This window comes from Miniopterus schreibersii, assembly GCF_964146895.1.
Source record: "Miniopterus schreibersii genome assembly, chromosome: 4".
NCBI lineage: Eukaryota > Metazoa > Chordata > Mammalia > Chiroptera > Miniopteridae > Miniopterus > Miniopterus schreibersii.
The window spans coordinates 58,179,750-58,197,486 of NC_138105.1; the positions used below are offsets into that span (position 1 = coordinate 58,179,750).

The 17,737-nt window shown below is 41.8% G+C and overlaps 1 protein-coding gene across 2 annotated transcripts in view; it reads left to right on the top strand.

Annotated features, from left to right (window-relative positions):
* GALNTL6 (polypeptide N-acetylgalactosaminyltransferase like 6) overlaps positions 1-17,737 on the top strand; it is a 762,501-nt gene that overhangs the window by 728,182 nt on the left and 16,582 nt on the right. The window contains exons 11-12 of one of the 2 annotated variants that reach the window (XM_081135404.1): positions 8,756-8,872; positions 17,414-17,563. In XM_081135404.1, the coding sequence (XP_080991530.1) occupies positions 8,756-8,872; positions 17,414-17,563 (267 nt within the window). Of the gene's footprint in view, positions 1-8,755; positions 8,873-11,594; positions 11,674-17,413; positions 17,564-17,737 lie in introns of those variants that run through there. The other variant, XM_081135405.1, reaches the window with a different exon arrangement.

Here is a 17,737-nt window from a genome sequence, read left to right on the forward strand (position 1 = left end):
ATGGGAGGCAATCGATCCATGTGTCTCTCTCACATCAATGTTTCTCTCTCTCCCCCACTCCCTCCCTTTCTTTCCCTCCCTCCCTCCCTTCCACTCTCTCTAAATATTAATGGAAAAATATCCTCGGGTTAGGATTAACAACAACAAAAGACACAGGAGTCAGCCAGAAGAGATTCTCACTTGCCATAGATGGGGCAATATGAACATCAAAAAAAGAAAATGACCCGATTAATTTAAATATACTAAATATACAAAAAGTTGTAAATTCATAATGATGCTTTAAAAGGTCAAGAGGTAGAAGAAAGAGAAAATAAAAACCACTGCACACCATTGGCAGTTGCTAGGATACCAAGTCATTACTCTGGAAACTGGCATTTTAAAGGAAAACAAGCATTTTTCTTGTTTTTCTGTATAATATATTTCAGGGTATCCAAAGAGTCCTAGTGCTTGAAAGTTTTTTAATATAGATTCTGAGATAATAAACCTACACAGAAAAAATTAGAAAAATCAGTATTTTGCAGCTCCTCGTGTGATAACTGATTCAGGCAATGGTGATCATTGGATGATAAAATCATTAGATTAAATAGGGATGAAAAACAATGAAATCATGAATCTATACTGTCACCTGAACCCACTGATCAATTTTAGCATCATTAAAAGTGAATCATACAGGCATTCTGATATGTTGCAATGTGAAGGCATTTTAGACAAGCTGGAAAATTAAGAACCATCTTTGAAATACTTTTTTTTAAGATTTTTTTTTTATTGATTTCAGAGAGAGAAAGGGAGAGGGAAAGAGAGATAGAAACATCAATGATGAGAGAGACTCATTGATCGGCTGCCTCCTGCATGCCCCCTACTGGGGATCGAGCCCGCAACCCAGGTATGTGCCCTGACTGGGAATCAAACCTTGATCCCCTGGTTCATGGATTGATGATCAACCACTGAGCCACACCAGCTGGGCTGAAATATTTTTTAAAAATAGACAGAAAAAAAATTTATATATATATATATATATATATATATATATATATATATACATACACACACACTAAATCTAAATTTAATCAAGCCTTTAAATCTAACTTTAGTCTACAGGAAATTCAGGGAGTAGAAGAAAAAGTTAAACATCCATATTAAGCCAAATCTAGAATTGAAGAGCCTAATTTCTTCAGTAAGTATGTGGCAGGGAAAGAAGAGGAGGGGGACTACTCTAAATTACAAGATATTCACAGGCTCTATGGAGCTTAACAACCAAACACAATGAAATAGAACTTGTTTGGATCCTGAATAGAATACTAACTGAAAAGAAACATTTTTAGGCAATCAAGGGAATTTGAATATGAGCTAGGTATTAAATGATACTAAATAATTATTGCTAATTTGTGGATATGTGAGAAAATGTTCTCGCCACCCCTCACTCCTCCTTTCCCTCTCCCTCTCCTTGTCTCTCTTTTTCTCTGTCTCTCTCTTTCTCCTGGAGAAGCTTACTAAACTATTTAGAGGTGAAATGACATGATGTATGGGATTTGCTTTAAAATTCTCCAGCAAAAAAAAGGAGATTGGGAAAAAGATAGATGAACAAAGTATGGCAAAATGCTGATGGTTTTCAATGGTCTTCATACTTGAAGTTTAGTTTGGTTGAATATAAAATCTTTGGCTCATATTTTATTTTCAAGAGCATCTTTACAAGGTTGTTCTGTTCTCTTCTGGCACAAAATATGCTTCAAAGTCTGACTTAGTTAATGTTATAGAGAAATAGCATATAGTACTTACTCAATAATTACCTTTTAAATAAAGAAAAAGTTTCACTATTTTTCTAATTAGTTTCTCGGCTGATGAGTGAAAGGAGTCCCAGTGACAACTATTTATTATTATTCTTGCCAAAAAAAGTTAAAAAATCACTTACATAAAATTATACTGACAACCTTGAATGAAAATATTAAGACTAGGTTCAAAATATAAACCAGGCAAGTATCACATTCAGCTGGAGGGCCCCCTGTGGCTCACAAAGTCTTTGCTGGAGCTTTGCCCATGACCTAATTCCAGCAATAAGAGGAGATGAGTCAGGATTTGGGTGAGGGATTTGGGAGATGATGTAAGCAAGTGGCTTTGAGACTCTAACAGCCTCCTGAATAGGCCTGGTATGTGTGTAGTAACACAAAGTGGATTATTAAACACATCCAGCAAAAAAGCTTAGCAATAAATTATATTAAAATCATTTGAAAAATTCAATGTTTGGTGAAGCTTCTTTGTGAAAGCCGAAGATCAATGGCAAGAATAATAATAATTAGTTGTCATTGGGCCCCTTTCATTCATCAGCCAAGAAACTAACTAGAAAAATAGTGAACCTTTTTCTTTATTTAAAAGGTAATAATTGAGTAAGTACTATATGTTATAGGCTGAATTGTGTCAACCCAAAGTCTATATGTTGAAGCTCTAACGCTTCGACAATGTAACTGTATTGGGACTTGAGGTCTTTGAGGAGGTAATTAAAGTTGAATGGGGTCAAAAAGGTGGGGCCCTAATCCAATAGAACAGGAATCTTTATAATAAAAGAAAGAGACAGCAGGTCTGTGCCACAGAGAAAAGGCCATGTGAGGACACAGTAACAAGACTGCTATCGATCAAGCCAAGGAGAGAAGCCTCAGAGGAAACCAAACCTGTTGACACCTTGATCTTGGACTTCTAGCCTCCAGAACTAAGAAGTAAATTTCTGTTGTTTAAACCATCCAGTTCATGGTATTTGGCTACGGCAGCCCTAGCTGATGAATACATTATAACCACCATCTCTGCCAGGTGCTGGAGTTATAGAAATGATCAAGGCATGGCTTCTCCCCAAGAAAGCTTCACTGGATTGAGGTAACACTGTAGTACCCTGCCAGAAACAGAACCCAACAAAAGTTACCTAAGTAACTTTGAAATAGGGTGTCAGGTAACTTGAATTTGCCTGGACTGGCTGTTTAGCTTGTACATATACCCATAGTCACTGAACCAGAGCTAGACTAATGTTGACCTTCCTTAAGACCTCTTTTGTCCTGCTTTGTTTTGGTTTGGTTTTTGTTCTGTTCTGCTCTATTTTCAGGGAGACATAAAGTCTCATTCTCTCCCAGAGAAAGAATTGTTCTTGGCTCTTGGCAACTACCATTTATATCACAATCTCATCAAACCCCAACCAGTTCATTCTCAGAAGTGTTCACCCATTGAGTCTGGCATGATTAACTACATTCACAGTTAAGAAATTTGAGAGGAGGGAATTGTGCAAAATGCTTAGATTAGAAGAAGATGAGAGATTATTGTTCAGAAAGCCAACCAGAGCATTCAAGCATTTTGAAATTATTACACTAACTTTTGCATAAGATGGTTCTCCAAGGTGGAATTTCTGTTGTCACTGGTTTGGAGGCAGTACTTTTGCTTTTTCATAGGAAATATTAATCTGTTTCCCCATCGGTTTTGCATGAATTTCCCTTGCTACAGAGCACAATGATGGCTTGCTGGTCAATGTGACTCAGAATTTTAAGGCTAGACCTTCTCAGCTCATTATTTCTGTTACCCATTTGTTTGATTTTGTGGCAGGAGGTAAGGAGGGTGGAAATATTTTTTACCACTACTCAGTTTTGTTCTCTCGAAAATGGAAATGATATGGCTTCATAACCTCAGTCCCACAGAAAAAAATGTCAGGGAAGTAGTTATACCATGTAATATTTTATAAATGTTACATTATAATTTAGTATCCCATAATGCAACTTGACATGTCCACCTTTCTTCCCTTAAAAAAAACCAAGTCACCTCTTTTAATATGCTGACTATGCTGAACAGTGATGAACTTTACAATTAAAAACTGAGACCCTGAATTATCTTACTTGAAAATAAGAACAATTTGCTGACCCTCCTTAGACGGATAACTATTAAACTCAAGAATAAGTTCAAGAGAATCTACTTCCCTGGAAAACTTTCAGAGCCCACAAATTATCATGTATCTCAGGGATTTTGCTGCAACCCTGACCAGGGTCAAAGAGTCACATCCTTCTCAGAATCAACCCTATGATTTTGATTGCAGATCTTCATTAACTAACAGTCCTGAATTTTACCCAAGAGCTTAACATCTCTTTATTAGACAAGCTTTTAAACCTGCCCACATTTCAATGATCTGGCCTGAACTCAAAGGAAGAATTATTTTATCTAGACACTGTGTTGTGTGAGTCGTTTTTCAAGTATACTAAAAATTTGCTTTATTTTTAATGCCTGGAGCCATTGACCTTGGCTTCGAGGATAATGTTGAAAGTGGCTCTTCATGATTAGACTGGAACTCGAGCAAATCTTAGATTTATTGGCAATTCATAGGTGAATCTAACCATGGGAAGAAGTGTTTGTATTCATTAAATAGCACTCCAGGAGAAAAATGGCAGGAATTTTAGATGTCGAGACATTCGTTAAAAGATTCAGTGCTTGCCCGGCACAGTGGGGCTCAGTCTGAGAAGATGGTGCCAAGCCATTGCCTGAGGGATGGTGCAGAAGGGGCGATCGCCAAGCACCCCCCTCACTGTTCACTCTGGAGCTTCCTCCCACCTTCTGCAGCTGAAATGGGCCCACGATGCCTCTACAGCACACAGGCCAGCCTCTCCTGTGGCTTGCGTTTGCCTTCAAAGCAGCATTCCCTGCTTTTAAACCTCTTGATACAGGTGCAGTCAGTGTTGTCAGTAGCATGGCCATAGCTCTGAGATTCCTTCTGTCCACAGAATACTGGGAAACTCATATTAACTCCTCACTTCAAATGCCGTCCCTGATTTTCAGATATCCTTTTGGTAAGTTTTCCTGTAGATATTCTTGAACTCTCACTATAAAAGCTTCCTTCAGATTTCATTTCCCCTCCTGTACACCTTTTGCTTACTCACCTAGCAGTTAGTAATCTAATAAAGTTCTTTCAAAGTGATGTCACCCCTCTAAGACTAAGGGCTCCTTGAGAACCGAAGCTGTTTTTTCTTTATCTTTGAATTTCCACCAGGACATCTCAAAGTCTTTTGTTCATTCAGAAGCACTCTTTAAGTGTTGACTTTTTATAAATGGATAAACTGAGCTTTGGAAAGGAGTGCATGGCTTCAATTGTAGGGAAACTCATTGGTGTCTGGCGAGCAGAACCCAGACCTGCTCCATTCCCATTTGGTTCTCTCTGCCTGCTACACTAGCATTTTCTTTCTTTCTAGCCCTGCACTTCAATTTGCATTCTAAAGTCAACTACAGTCCATAAAAAGGAAGCATCTTGGTTCCTTTTGCAACATTAAAAATTCATGGCCAGAAACCCTGGGAGTCTCAAACCTTTCTTCCTCTCTCTAATGACCTTACTGGACCAAACCTTGCACAAAGGACGGGGCCAATTCTTTCCTTGTCACTATATACCCAGTATCTAGCCTAGTGCCTAGGACATAGCAAATACTTAATAGTCACTTATTGAATTAATCATGAACCCACTGCTTCTTAGTTAAAAGACTCAGGGGCTATTGGGGAATTAGCGAACAATGCTCTCTCATTTGGCAAAGTGAGGCTCAATTGAATTACCTATTGCACACCTACTACCCACCTTGATATTTATATCACACTCCCCTTCTCTTGTACCTCTTTTAGAAAATCTCCTGTGTTGGGGAGGAAAAAAAAAACAACGCCAGTGTTCAAGCTGAGCCTGGCTTCTCTTGCATACCTAAGAAATCCTTTCCTCTCTGCCAGGCCTCTTCCTAATTCTCACACCACAGGAGATTATCTCTGTAATCCTGCCGCACGTCCTGATTCCTTCCCCCCCTCTTGTCTCCCTCTTCCCTCCCGTTCCCAGTGAAGCACTACCTTACTTTCTAATCATGTTCAGAGTCTCTCAGGATTCCTTGACACAATTTTAATGATGCCAAACCCTGAAGCTGTACATCAAAGAAATGAAGACTGAAAATGATCTGTCTTGTCATGGATCCAGTCAGCTGGGTGTCCTAGACTTGGAGTGTGTGTGTGTGTGTGTGTGTGTGTGTGTGTGTGTGTGTGTGTGAACTGTTCTACCTTCAGCCACAGATGCCGAGCCTGTGTTTAAAAAAAATCATAAATCATTTTTAAGTGTTCTGGTCTACATTTTTTAAAAACTTTATTCAAGTGAATAAACACGTATTAATTAGAATCAATTTGGGGGAATTTTAATCACTTGTTTTTCATGATGGAGTTTGTTAGAGAGCAAGAGGAGGGAATGTGAATGTGTGCTGGAGAGCTGGAAATAAAAAGGAAAGGGAGAGAAGCAAGTGAGAAGCGCCTGATATTCATCTCGTATCCAAGACTGTATCCTGTGTTGAACTCCCAGCATTTCCTCTCTGGCACCACTACTTTCTGGAATTTACACAGATGTAGACAATTATGCCTTGGAAACTTGAAATTTGGCTCCCGGAAAGGTTTATCCCATTGTCTACACAGATGCCACATGAGTGAGAATTTAGAAAATTCAGGGGTTTGGAAAACGGGCCTCCTCTATTCCCTTCCAAGCTCGTGGCATTTAGAAACAGAGCAAGGCTCTCCCATAGATGTGGGTGTGACTCCACGGGCAGATTTGGCTGATCTGCCAGTCGGTGTCCTTTTCCTCCCCACATCTGTTTTCCAAGAGCAGGGCCCCTCCCGTGAGCGAGCTCCACACCCCCCATCAAAGGGGAACAAACCTCCCCCTCTGTGGCCAAGTTGCCCTAGGCCAATAAGCAGCTGCTTTTTCCCAAAATGTCCTTCAGAGCTCCTGGGCCCAAGTAGAGGGGACAATACTGCCCTCAAGACATCTTTGGCATCAACTAACAACAGTTCTCTAAGACGGGTATCTGTGAGCTAAATGGCCTGAGAATGAAAAGACAGCCCTGCCCGGGCTCCTGCCAGGCAGCTGCCGGGTTGCAGGCGGCTTCAGAAACCGACACCTGCCCTCAGATAAGGGATCAAAGGGAAGCTGTGCAGTGTGCCAGGCTCAGGACAGAGAGAGAAATCAAACTTCTGACCTTCTGGGTGTTTCTGTTTCACCAAAGCAACTCACACCCCAAGGCACTGATTTTACAGAAGGTGCATTTTAGGGTTGGCTCCCCATAGGAAATTTCTTCGCTGGTACTTGTTTGAAGAAGGCGGAGAAAAGGTAAAAGAAGAGAGTGAATGAATCACAGGCCCTTCAACACCAGCCAAGCTCCTTCCCTGTCTTTCAGGATTTGTTTGCAAGGGGTGGGGTTCAAATTTGCACTCCAGGGCAGTGAGTGCAAAAGTACTTGTATGTATTTACTTACTATTCATTTAGTCATTTGGTTTTTGAAAAGGGTCCATAGCTTTCCTTGGATTCTCAGAAAAATCAGTATAGGCCAAACCAGGTTAAGAACTGTTGCCCTGTAGCTTAAATTATTTCCTATTCCCTGTCATCAGGGACAGAGACCCCAAAAGTGGAGGTCCAATAGTGCAAGATGAACTCAAGCTGTGGCCAAATTCCCTGAATAGGAAAACTGGTGCCCACCACATTGACTCCCTCCTGAATGACATCATACCAACCTCCACTGCTAAAGTAAGTGAGGCGTGAAATAGCCCTCTCACCACCATCTCATCCCAGCATCATTTATTCCTTTCAGGCCACCCAGTATATTTCCTTACAGCCCTTTCTCTGCCTCATTGCCCCTCCCCAGTAAGAAGAGCCCAGGTCAGGCACCTTCTGTCGTGGACAGAGTCCTTACCTTCTGTACTCATTCTGGGCAAAAGAACCTTGACTAAAATGATCATCTGAGAACACCTGTCCTTGTTCCTGTTCTTCACGGTACCTAAAGGGATTGTAATAATCCAAGACTAAACAAAGGCATCAAAAGGATTGAGGTAATTGAGCTTATGTAAGCCTACACACCTAAGTAACAACTATAAACAATATCCAACTGGATCACAGGGTGCGGTTCTGATGCGAACAGGAGAATTGGTGAGGTCCTCAGGCAGGAGGATTTGACAAAAGGGCATGTCTATGTCCAAACTTTCTGTTGCTGTTTCTGCTGTTCGTACTTTTCATAGTCTGCCCTTTTCCCACCGCTAACAATCCAGTTCCTTCTATCAGTGCTAATATAATAATTGTAAAGAATGATCAGCCTTTTTTTAAGTTCAGACTTTAAGTAGAGAATCTTTATCCAGTACAGTGCTGCGCCAATAGTCCTGTCTTTGCTATTTTGCTAATGCTCTAGGGTGACACTTTTAATTTATCAGCCGGGTATAGGTATAGACCAAGCCCGCCCCAGGCAAACTGGAATGTCAAGGTCGCTGCGTCCTGCCCAGAATCGTGCGGTGCTCAGCGATTCACTCTTTCCCGGCACACTCCCTGCATCACCGGCTTCATTTGGGATCTCTCCCCAGCTAAGGCGGAAATGGGAGAAGATGCTTTTGAGCAAGAGGAAAACCAATTCCAAGTTAGGAACTACCTGAAGAAGAAAAATCTCCCATTTTAGGAAAGTCACGAACTCTACGCTGCTCCCGGTGTTGCGTATCACACGTTCTTTGGCTGCAGTCGGCCAGCTGTTCAACCTTTTCATGTTCTTTCACATGTAGACTAGGCCGTGTTGTTATTTTTACTTCCCTGCTTTCTCCATAAATTGCACATGAGTTTAAGGCATCATTCAACAATCATGAAATCACACACACACACACACACACACACACCAACAACCTGTTGAATCTCTACAGGAATCGTCAGGAGCTAGATAAAAAACGGCCTCATGCCCATTCTTTCTTCTCTCCACAGATTCGAAATGTGGCGGCCAATCTCTGTGTGGACAGCAAGCATGGAGCCACGGGCACCGAGCTCAGGCTGGACATCTGTGTCAAGGATGGTTCTGAAAGGACATGGTCTCATGAACAGGTATGTCAGCTCCCAGAAGTCATGGGATACGGGGCCAAGGCAGGCACGGAGGGACACGGTGGCAGCGAATCTCTAGAGGGGTATGTGGGAGGTCCTGGTTCTGTAGGTGAGTGAATCTCTCCACGTCTCTGTTTCTGTCCCTTCTCAGAGCAGCTGCGATAATCAATTGAGATAATGCATAAACATGTGCTTTAAATCACAAAAAGGATGGGAGAAATGTTGACTGTGGCCCTAGTCTTATATTTCCTTTCCCAGAATAATAGTTTTCAAACTATGAAAGGCCCGCTGAAGGCTATGGAACTCTTCCAACTAAATTTCATGGTTTTAATAAAAGTCTCTTTGTTACTCCATAAGCTTGTGTGACTTTAATCTTATTTTCCCCTCCGACTGTATATTGAAAAGAGTGCTTTACATGCACCTCTTGTTGTTGTAGGAGTTTGTAATCTCTCCCATGAAAGATATCTTTGAGGCAGTAACACCCCAAGATGAACTTCAGGGGAGACTTAAAGGCCATTTATTGCTTTTGATTGAAAAAAAAACATTTCCGTGCTGCTGGGTTTATGAGGTGAGGTGTGATCCCTGCCCCCTGACCCGCTTTGAAACCCGACAGTCCTTGTGCGGGTCTTTCCTCACACTGCGCCCCCTTTTAGTGTTTTAGCATTAACTACGAAATATTTCAAATAAGAAACTATAAAATACAGTATAGCAGACATTTATATATTCATCATGCAGATTTAACAAGTATCTACAGCTATCTCCCTATTTTTTAAAAGAATAAAATTTTCAGATACAGTGAAAACTCCTCCCTCCCCATGCCACGCCCCTCTCTCCCTCTGCAAAAGGATATATTCCAAGTTCAGGACAGTATGTGCTTTCTGTTTCCCAGAACTCTCTGCGCTTTCTGTTTCCCAGAATTGTCCACAGTACCTCTCTTAGGAAAACCAAAAAAGTAGACAAGCGATTTCCAGCGAAGTATTGGTGGTATTCTATTCTGTTCCGTTCCGTTCTGTTGTTTGCCACAGTCCTTAAGTGTCTGTCTCGCTTATTACCAGCAAAGAGCGGCCAGGCCCAGCCGAGGGTCTCAGCGAGTGCTCGGGTGGGCTGAGGTCCAGCTGGCGGCTCGGCGCCCACCCACCGCCCCTTCCCGCCCCCTCTAGCCTGCAGCCCAGTGCAGAGCAGCGTCCTTCAGGGAAGCAGCAGCGGACCAAGCCCGGAACACAGCCCAGAACTAATTCACTCAATCACTGAACCAACAAGCCCACCCCCAAGCCGGTAATCTGCCCTCGTACTCTTATCCCACAAGCTCATGATGTTCTAGAAGGACCCTGGGCCTTGGTCAGGTCAACCCAGATTTCAGCCAGTTTAGCCTGTGTGTCCTTGTGAAGTCAGTAAGCCTTTCTAGGCTGTAGGTCCTCCGTCTTTAAGTAGGGACAATAATGCATCCCACAAACAGGGCTACTGTGAGAAGTAATCGTGTCTATGATACAGCAGCACCTTGTCCATGGAGTCGGGGCAGAGTAAGTATATTCTCCCGGCTGCCCTCTCGCAGTTCCTCCCCCCAGAGCGCTTCACACTGATCCCAAATTAGAGCTCTCTCGGGCCCCAGGCAGCTGACACACACCAGATGCTATTTACCCTGCCCTCCGATCTGTCCCGCAGTGTGTCACACTGATCGGGCGGGATCTGGAGAAGGCTGCAGCCCCGGGGCGCACTGGTAGGAATGAAACGTCAGTGGAAGCGGCCTCGCCTTCCGCTCTTCCTCTCTCTTTCCATAAGCACCGCGGGGATGCTCCCAGGGATGTGAGGCAGGGTTGGCCGGCTCCTTCCCAGAGCGATTCTGACTTCAGCCTGAGAGCAAGAGAGAAGGGTCAGAGGCCTCCCAAGAAGACTGCCATCTAGAGAAGAAAGGTTATTTTTAAAAAGAAAACGGAGCATGCTGTAAGGAAACTCTTTGTCTGAAGGGCAGACTCCCTCTCTGCCACCTCTATTCAGTCCCACCAGGAAACACACCCAGGCAGCCGGTTGAAATGAGGTGTGCATACCTGAATCAGGATTAATGTTTCTATCCCCTGGACTGTTCTAGAATGAAATAGGCTCTGGACTTCAGATTTTATTTGGCTGATGAAAATAAAGATATATAAAACCAACTCTATGGCATACACTTTAAATTTTATTCTTTGATTTTCTTCCCCCCTCAGGCAAAACTGTGAACATCTATGGCATGTAATTCAAGAAATAGTCAGCAGAGGGCAGCACTAGACAAGCAGACTTAAGAGGAGCTAAAGGGACCTGTTAATCTCTTTAAAAAGATTTCCAGTCTCTAGAGACTGAAAACGGAGCTACAGGAAGGTTAAACAAGGTTGACAGGAGGTGGAAAATAAACCATATTTGAAATACGTATCACGCTATATTGACTTGGAGGTGAAAACACTGCAGGCTGCTTCGTTTTCTAGCAATTAACTGTAAGCTTTATTCGGTATATCACTCAATGACTTATAAGAATTAGGTCTCATTCTTTCACAGTTAGATTAAAATCCCTGAATGAGAAAAGAAGTATAAGTATATAAGGACAGGAAAATTATAAGTGTTCTTTTTCATTCAAAAGCATTCATAGAACATAAAGGTACACTTATGAGGGTTGAAATGATCCTGTATTTAATAAACACAACAGTTACATGGGAACTAAAGGAGACTCTATTGAAGCACCATTTTTGTTTTCTAGTTGAGGGAGAAAATATTTATTCCCAGCGTTTCCAAACAGTGAAGATGAGTTCAAACTTTATCCTCCACGTGAATCATAACAACTATGTAAAAGGTACTTGGGAAAACACTGCAGAGACGTGTGTGAAATATGAACAATCCCACTTAAGAGCACAATCGTTAGCCTTACTCAGACCTTAGAAAACTTCTGAGAGTGAATTTGTTGCAGGGGAAATACTTAAAGTTTGAAGGGAGAGAAACTACCACTTAGAATAGCATTCCTGACCTGTTCTTTTGGTTGTTAATTCTCTTTTTTTAATCATTTTCTATTTTTTAATTATAGTTGACACACAATATCAGGCACACCCCAGTGATTAGACGTTATATAACTTACTAAGTGATCCTTCGGATAAATCTCATACCCGCCTGGCACCAGGCATCGTTATTAGAATATTATTGACCCTGTTCCCTACGCTGCACTTGGCATCCCTATGGCTGTTCTGTTCCTACCCAGTCGTACTTCTCAATCCCTTCACCTTTTTCACTCATCCCCCCCAACCCCCTCCCACCTGGCAACCCTCAAAATGTCCTCTGCATCTGTGAGTCTGCTTCTGTTCTGTTCGTTTATTTTGTTTTTCAGATATGATTGTCGATAGATAAGAAAATGCCTTGTGTTGCCAAGCACCGGTGATGACTAATTGGACTTCTGTGAAGGAAGCAAATGTCTGTGATTCATTTTTCAGGGCCATCTATTTAGCTGTCTGATATCACTGTAGCATTGTGTGCTGGCTTTCAGTTTCCTTTAGGGACCAAGAAAGAAAACTAAAATTAGACTGAAATAGACTGTAGGTCTGGAAAGGATACTCCCCAGCGGCAATTATATTATGAGTCCCTGGGAGGGGAAAGGAAGGGAGGGCGGGGAGGGGGAGAGGGAGAGGGAGAGGGAGAGGGAGAGGGAGAGGGCGGGGGAGCCCTGGTGGCTGACCCGGCAGCAGGCTCTGATCACATTCTGGGGAGGAAGCGCTGACTACAGAGGAGCAGGCCTTGGTCCTGCTGAGGAAGCAGACAAATGCTCCCTTTCAAAGGTCCGCAGAGGAGATGTGCAAACAGAGATGAAGCAGGTCCCTGCGTGTGGGAAAAGGGACAGATTCTGGGACATAGTCTCTCTCTCAGAACAGAGCACACTGATTGGTACAAACTGCGAAAAGGGACGTGCAATATCTCCTGTAGCTGCCAACCACCTAGCAAAATATCACCACCTACAGAGAGAAAAATATTTTTAATCTTTCCAAATCAGGTAGCAAGATTAAGATAATCAGGGCATTTGCAGAACCCCGTCTGGTGAGCTTATTCATGCAACACAATACAGACGCAGGCAACACTACACACAGCAGTTAATATTAAAGCAAAGACGTGTGAGTTACGTGTCATTCTGAATCTACATTTAAAAGTATCACTTAAAAGAAGAAAGTAGAGCCCTGGCCAGTGTGGCTTCGTTGGTTAAAGAGTTGTCCTGTGCACTGGAACATCACAGGTTCGATTCCGGTCAGGGCACATCCCTGGACTGTGGGTTCAGTCTCCGGTCAGGGTATGTACAGGAGGCAATCAATCCATGTGTCTCTCTCGCATCGATGTTTCTCTTCCTCCCTCTTAAAAAAAAAAAAAGTAATGAAATTAACATCAGTTTACTCTAAAATTGAGGGGTGGCAGTTAAAAAAAATCAGAAGTTATTTCCTGGGAAATCTAAATTTTTCTCTCTGCAGGGAACAGCCCAAGGGTAGAAGACAAACTATGAAAGTCACAATAACATCACCCAGTGCAAACACTGGCAGTGCTTTCGTAATGTCTGCTCGTTTCTGCCTTGACAAGAGTGCACACAGAAAAGTGTGCCTAATGAATGAAACACTTGATGCCTGGTTGGTTTGACATGGCCATTAGGATAAGATAAATGGCAGTAGAATACATTTCAAAAACATAAGAGAAAAAAGTTTTAGCTAATGGTAGAGGCAACCGAGTAAAACAATGGATATAATCTGAAGATATATCACCAGGGATGCAGGAAAGTAATCACCAGGTAATAATAATAATGCTAATACATAAAACACTGAAGACCACAGGCTAACAATTAGTCTACAAATCTAAGAATGATTGTTGCACTATGATAACAAACCTAGAAACATGAAATAAAAGTCACCTAAGAATGCCTTGAGATATAATTGTGACAATACATGAATAAATCTGTCCAAGAGACAAATCTGCATAAGTTTGCCCTAACACAGTTATTCTTTTGGACCTAACAGATTCATTCATTAAAAGGTAAGATAAGTAAAACATAAGAAAGTAATAAGCAAGAAAAGCTGTCCTTAAAGCCATTTTACCTCTACAGGCCTGATTTTCCTCAACTATATAATAAGAGACTGTTCTGGGTAATGATTACAGTCCCTCTTGACTTTGGCCTTCTAAGAGTACAGCAGGTCCTCAAATCATGTTGTTTTGTTCAACATGGTTTTGTTATAACATTGATGAGTTGCCATAGGAACTTAACTCTTATCTCTATCAATTGGCCTACCCTAAAATGGGTTTTGTTTTATGTTGTTCCACTTAAAGTCACAGAACCTACCGATGGTGTCAAGTGAGGACTTGCCATATAAAAACCAAAGAGACAAAGACACAGAGGCAGAAAGATAGCAACAGAGAGGGAATTGGATAAACCAGTGAAGACCACTGGTTCCTGCATTACTTGGTCTGTTTATAATACCCAGGAAATCTGATATTTAAAATGTTTTATTAATTTTTAGAAAGGAAGGAAGATATACATATATATACATCAATTGGTTGTCTCCCGCACACACCCAGACCAGGGATTCAACCCCCAACCTGGGTATGTGTCCTGACCAGGAATCAAACCCACTACCTCTGGTGTATGGGATGACTCTCCAACCAACTGAGCCACACCAGCCAAGGGGGAAATTTGATATTTAAATAAAATAAAGATTTAATCAATGCCAATGGCAGGCTTATAAGCCAGGAAATAATAGGTACCGAGCCTAGAATCATTAAAGTTGAAAGTTTGACAAATAATAATATGGTTGATATTGTTGTAATTAGATACAAACAGAGCAAATTCTTTTGAGGGACCAAAAAGATTTGTTCATCTTGACAGCTATCCCAATACACTTTCGTTTATATAATGAGTGCGAGTTCTTATTTATTTGGTAAAAATTTTATTCAACGTTTGTTGTATATCATTAGTTCTTCTGGGTGCTGGATATATAAAGATAAAAAAGATATTATTCCTGCCATTAGAGATCTCACTGTCTAGTGAGAGATACAGAAGCATAAATGGACAAACATAATGAAATAAGGTAAGGCGGGGGCAAGGAGTAAGGCGATCAAAGAGGGAGGCTGCTGAATGAGTGGACAGCTGAACTGAATCTCTTAAAACTAATGAGCATTCACTAGGTTGGCTGGTGAATGTTGGCCTTCCAACCAAGGGACTCTCATGAACAAAGTCGTAGGAGGGCAAATATAGCCTGATTAGTGCAAAGGACTGTAAATGTTTTATTGCTGCTGGAATGTAAACTAAAGGGAAGAGATGCAGCTGTAAAAAATGGCAAAGGCCAGATTGTGGAGAGTTCTTTAAATGCTAAAGAGTTTGAACTTTATTCTCTAAGGGTTATATGAAAATACTGTGGGATTTTAGGTTGAGAGGTAACATGGCCAAAAAGACATTTCAAACAGACTTCTCTGGAGGCTGAAGGAATTTAAAAAGGAAGGTGGGAACGAAACTAATTAGGAGGTCATTTTAATAGTCCAGACAAGAAATGTTGAGAGCAATGATAGTGGAAATCAAAAGGAAGAGAATCTACTTCCAGCAATAATCAGAAGACAAAAATGACCAGACTTGCTAATTGATTAGAGGAAGAGTGTGATGGAAACAAAAGAGCTAAGATGAAAGACTCCCAGGTTGAAAGGTTGAATGATCTGAACACCAACTAAAACAAAATATGAGTAGAAATCGGCTAAAAAAGGAAAGAAAATCAGTTGAATTTAGGATGTGTTGAATTTGAGATGTCCAAGGGCCATGCAGTTGGAAAACAATACATGGAGTTGGACATAACACCGATGATGAGTTATCAGCACATTGTCAAGAGCTGAACTGAGCATGTTTAAGACCAACCAGAAAAGGTACAAGGACAGAGGGCCCAAGGGAGAACCCTGAGCAACACCTCTGCTGAATAGATCAATAAAAGAGGACATGGGCGAGAGGGAGTTACAGGATATCAGGAGCTCAGAACTTCAAAAACCAAGGGAGCTGTGAGTTCTGAGTTGAAGGGAGTGACCAAAATCAGAAATGCTGCCCTGGCAGGTGTGGTTCAGTGGTTAGAGGGGTGGCCCATGCACCAAAGGGTCTGAGGTTTGATTCCCAGTCAAGGGCATGTACCTGAGTTGCAGATTTGATCTGGGCCACAGTCTGCAGGAGACAACCAAGCAATGTGTTTCTCTCACATCGAAGTTTCTCTCTCTCCCCCCCTCTCTCTTTCTCTCTCTCTCTCTTCTCCATTACTCACCATTAATCAACTTCCAGATGTTTGATTTAGATCATTCCTAATTTTGTTCAGACCTCTTATCCCAGTTCTTTCAAGTTTTCTGCAGTTTCCCCACCATTTAAGTGTTTTTATTAGCCATCCATGGAATTTTGCCAGATTCTCTATATTTTATTTCATGGGTAGGACTTAAAAACTGAAATATACTGAGGGCCTGATCAGTAGAGGGGCTAAGTGTATTATCTATATATCTCAGCATTGTGCTTGCTTTTATATCCACAGGGTTCCATGACACCTCTTTATTTTGCAATACACAGTTTGGCTTTACACAGCCAGACCTGCCTTAAGTCCTATAGTAAGAATTATATAACCTTCCTGAAATTTTAGAATTGGAAGAAATCATAGGGCTCATCTAGTCTATTTTCCCACTTAAGGATTTTTCCTACTGCCCCCCTCCAATGGTTGTCGAGGTCAAACTCAAGAAAATACCCTTTCCCTACAGGAATGTAGTAGGTTTTTAAAAAGTTAATACATTATACAATCAATTTAGTGCATCATAAGCAGCATTTTTAAAATAATAAAATGGGATGGATAGGATAGAATAAGCTAAGATAGGATGAGATCAGATGGACTATCAGAGTCTATTAAGTGCAATAAGGATAGATACAGGTTCATGAAACTTGTTTCCATTTGGGGAGGGCAAGTGTGTGAGTGTGTGTGTGTGTGTGTATGTGTGTGTGTGTGTGTGTGTGTGTGAACTGTACTTCTTACTGTGAGGTACAGTTCAAAACAATGCCTTGCAGAATTACTCTTACCACCCCCAGGAAATTAATTTGCCTAGTGTTTACTTCATCGAGCTTAGCTTTCATTTAAATCTATTTTTTAAGTCTATCTTTTTTAACTTGCTAGCTTCAATCCAGCTCAACTCTACTCCTGGCCTTTTTCAATTGGTTGGCTCATTTAGGCTAACTGTGTAGCATTTTACCCAGTAGCATTTTATCATGAAGAGTGTAAAAAGCTTCATTAAAGAGTTCTTCCTCCCCTCCCCTGTCTCCATACCATCCTCTGTTATTTTTCTAGTACCTAACTGGAAACCCCTCATTTGCATTTTTTTGGCTCTCTGATTCAAAGGTGCAGCTAGGGCTTTATGGCACGTGCCTTTTTTGACACCTCTGTTAGGCCAAGACGTGGTTCTTTCTTGCAAATCACGAAACAGATCTAAATTGCTCCCCCTGCTCCCGAATCTCCCCAAATTAAACTCACTGCAGCTTTTCTGCTATTGTTGCTTTGTTAGCTCTTCACCTTTGGATGGAGAGAAGATATTCGACCTGGTGAGCCCCTGCACACCCGGAAATTCTGCTTCGATGCCATCTCACACAGCAGCGCTGTCACTCTCTACGACTGTCACGGCATGAAGGGGAACCAGCTCTGGGGACACCGGAAGGTAAGATCAGCTCACGGCGGGCATTCTCAAACCCTCGGCCTAAAGGCTTCCTAACTCAAAGTTTTCTTTTTAAACTCACTGATGGCAATTGTTACCGGGACATGTGTGCATGTATTTGGCTCATACACTTGGAGGCCGCCAGCAAAGATCAGGGGAGAGGCAGAGTGGGAAGGC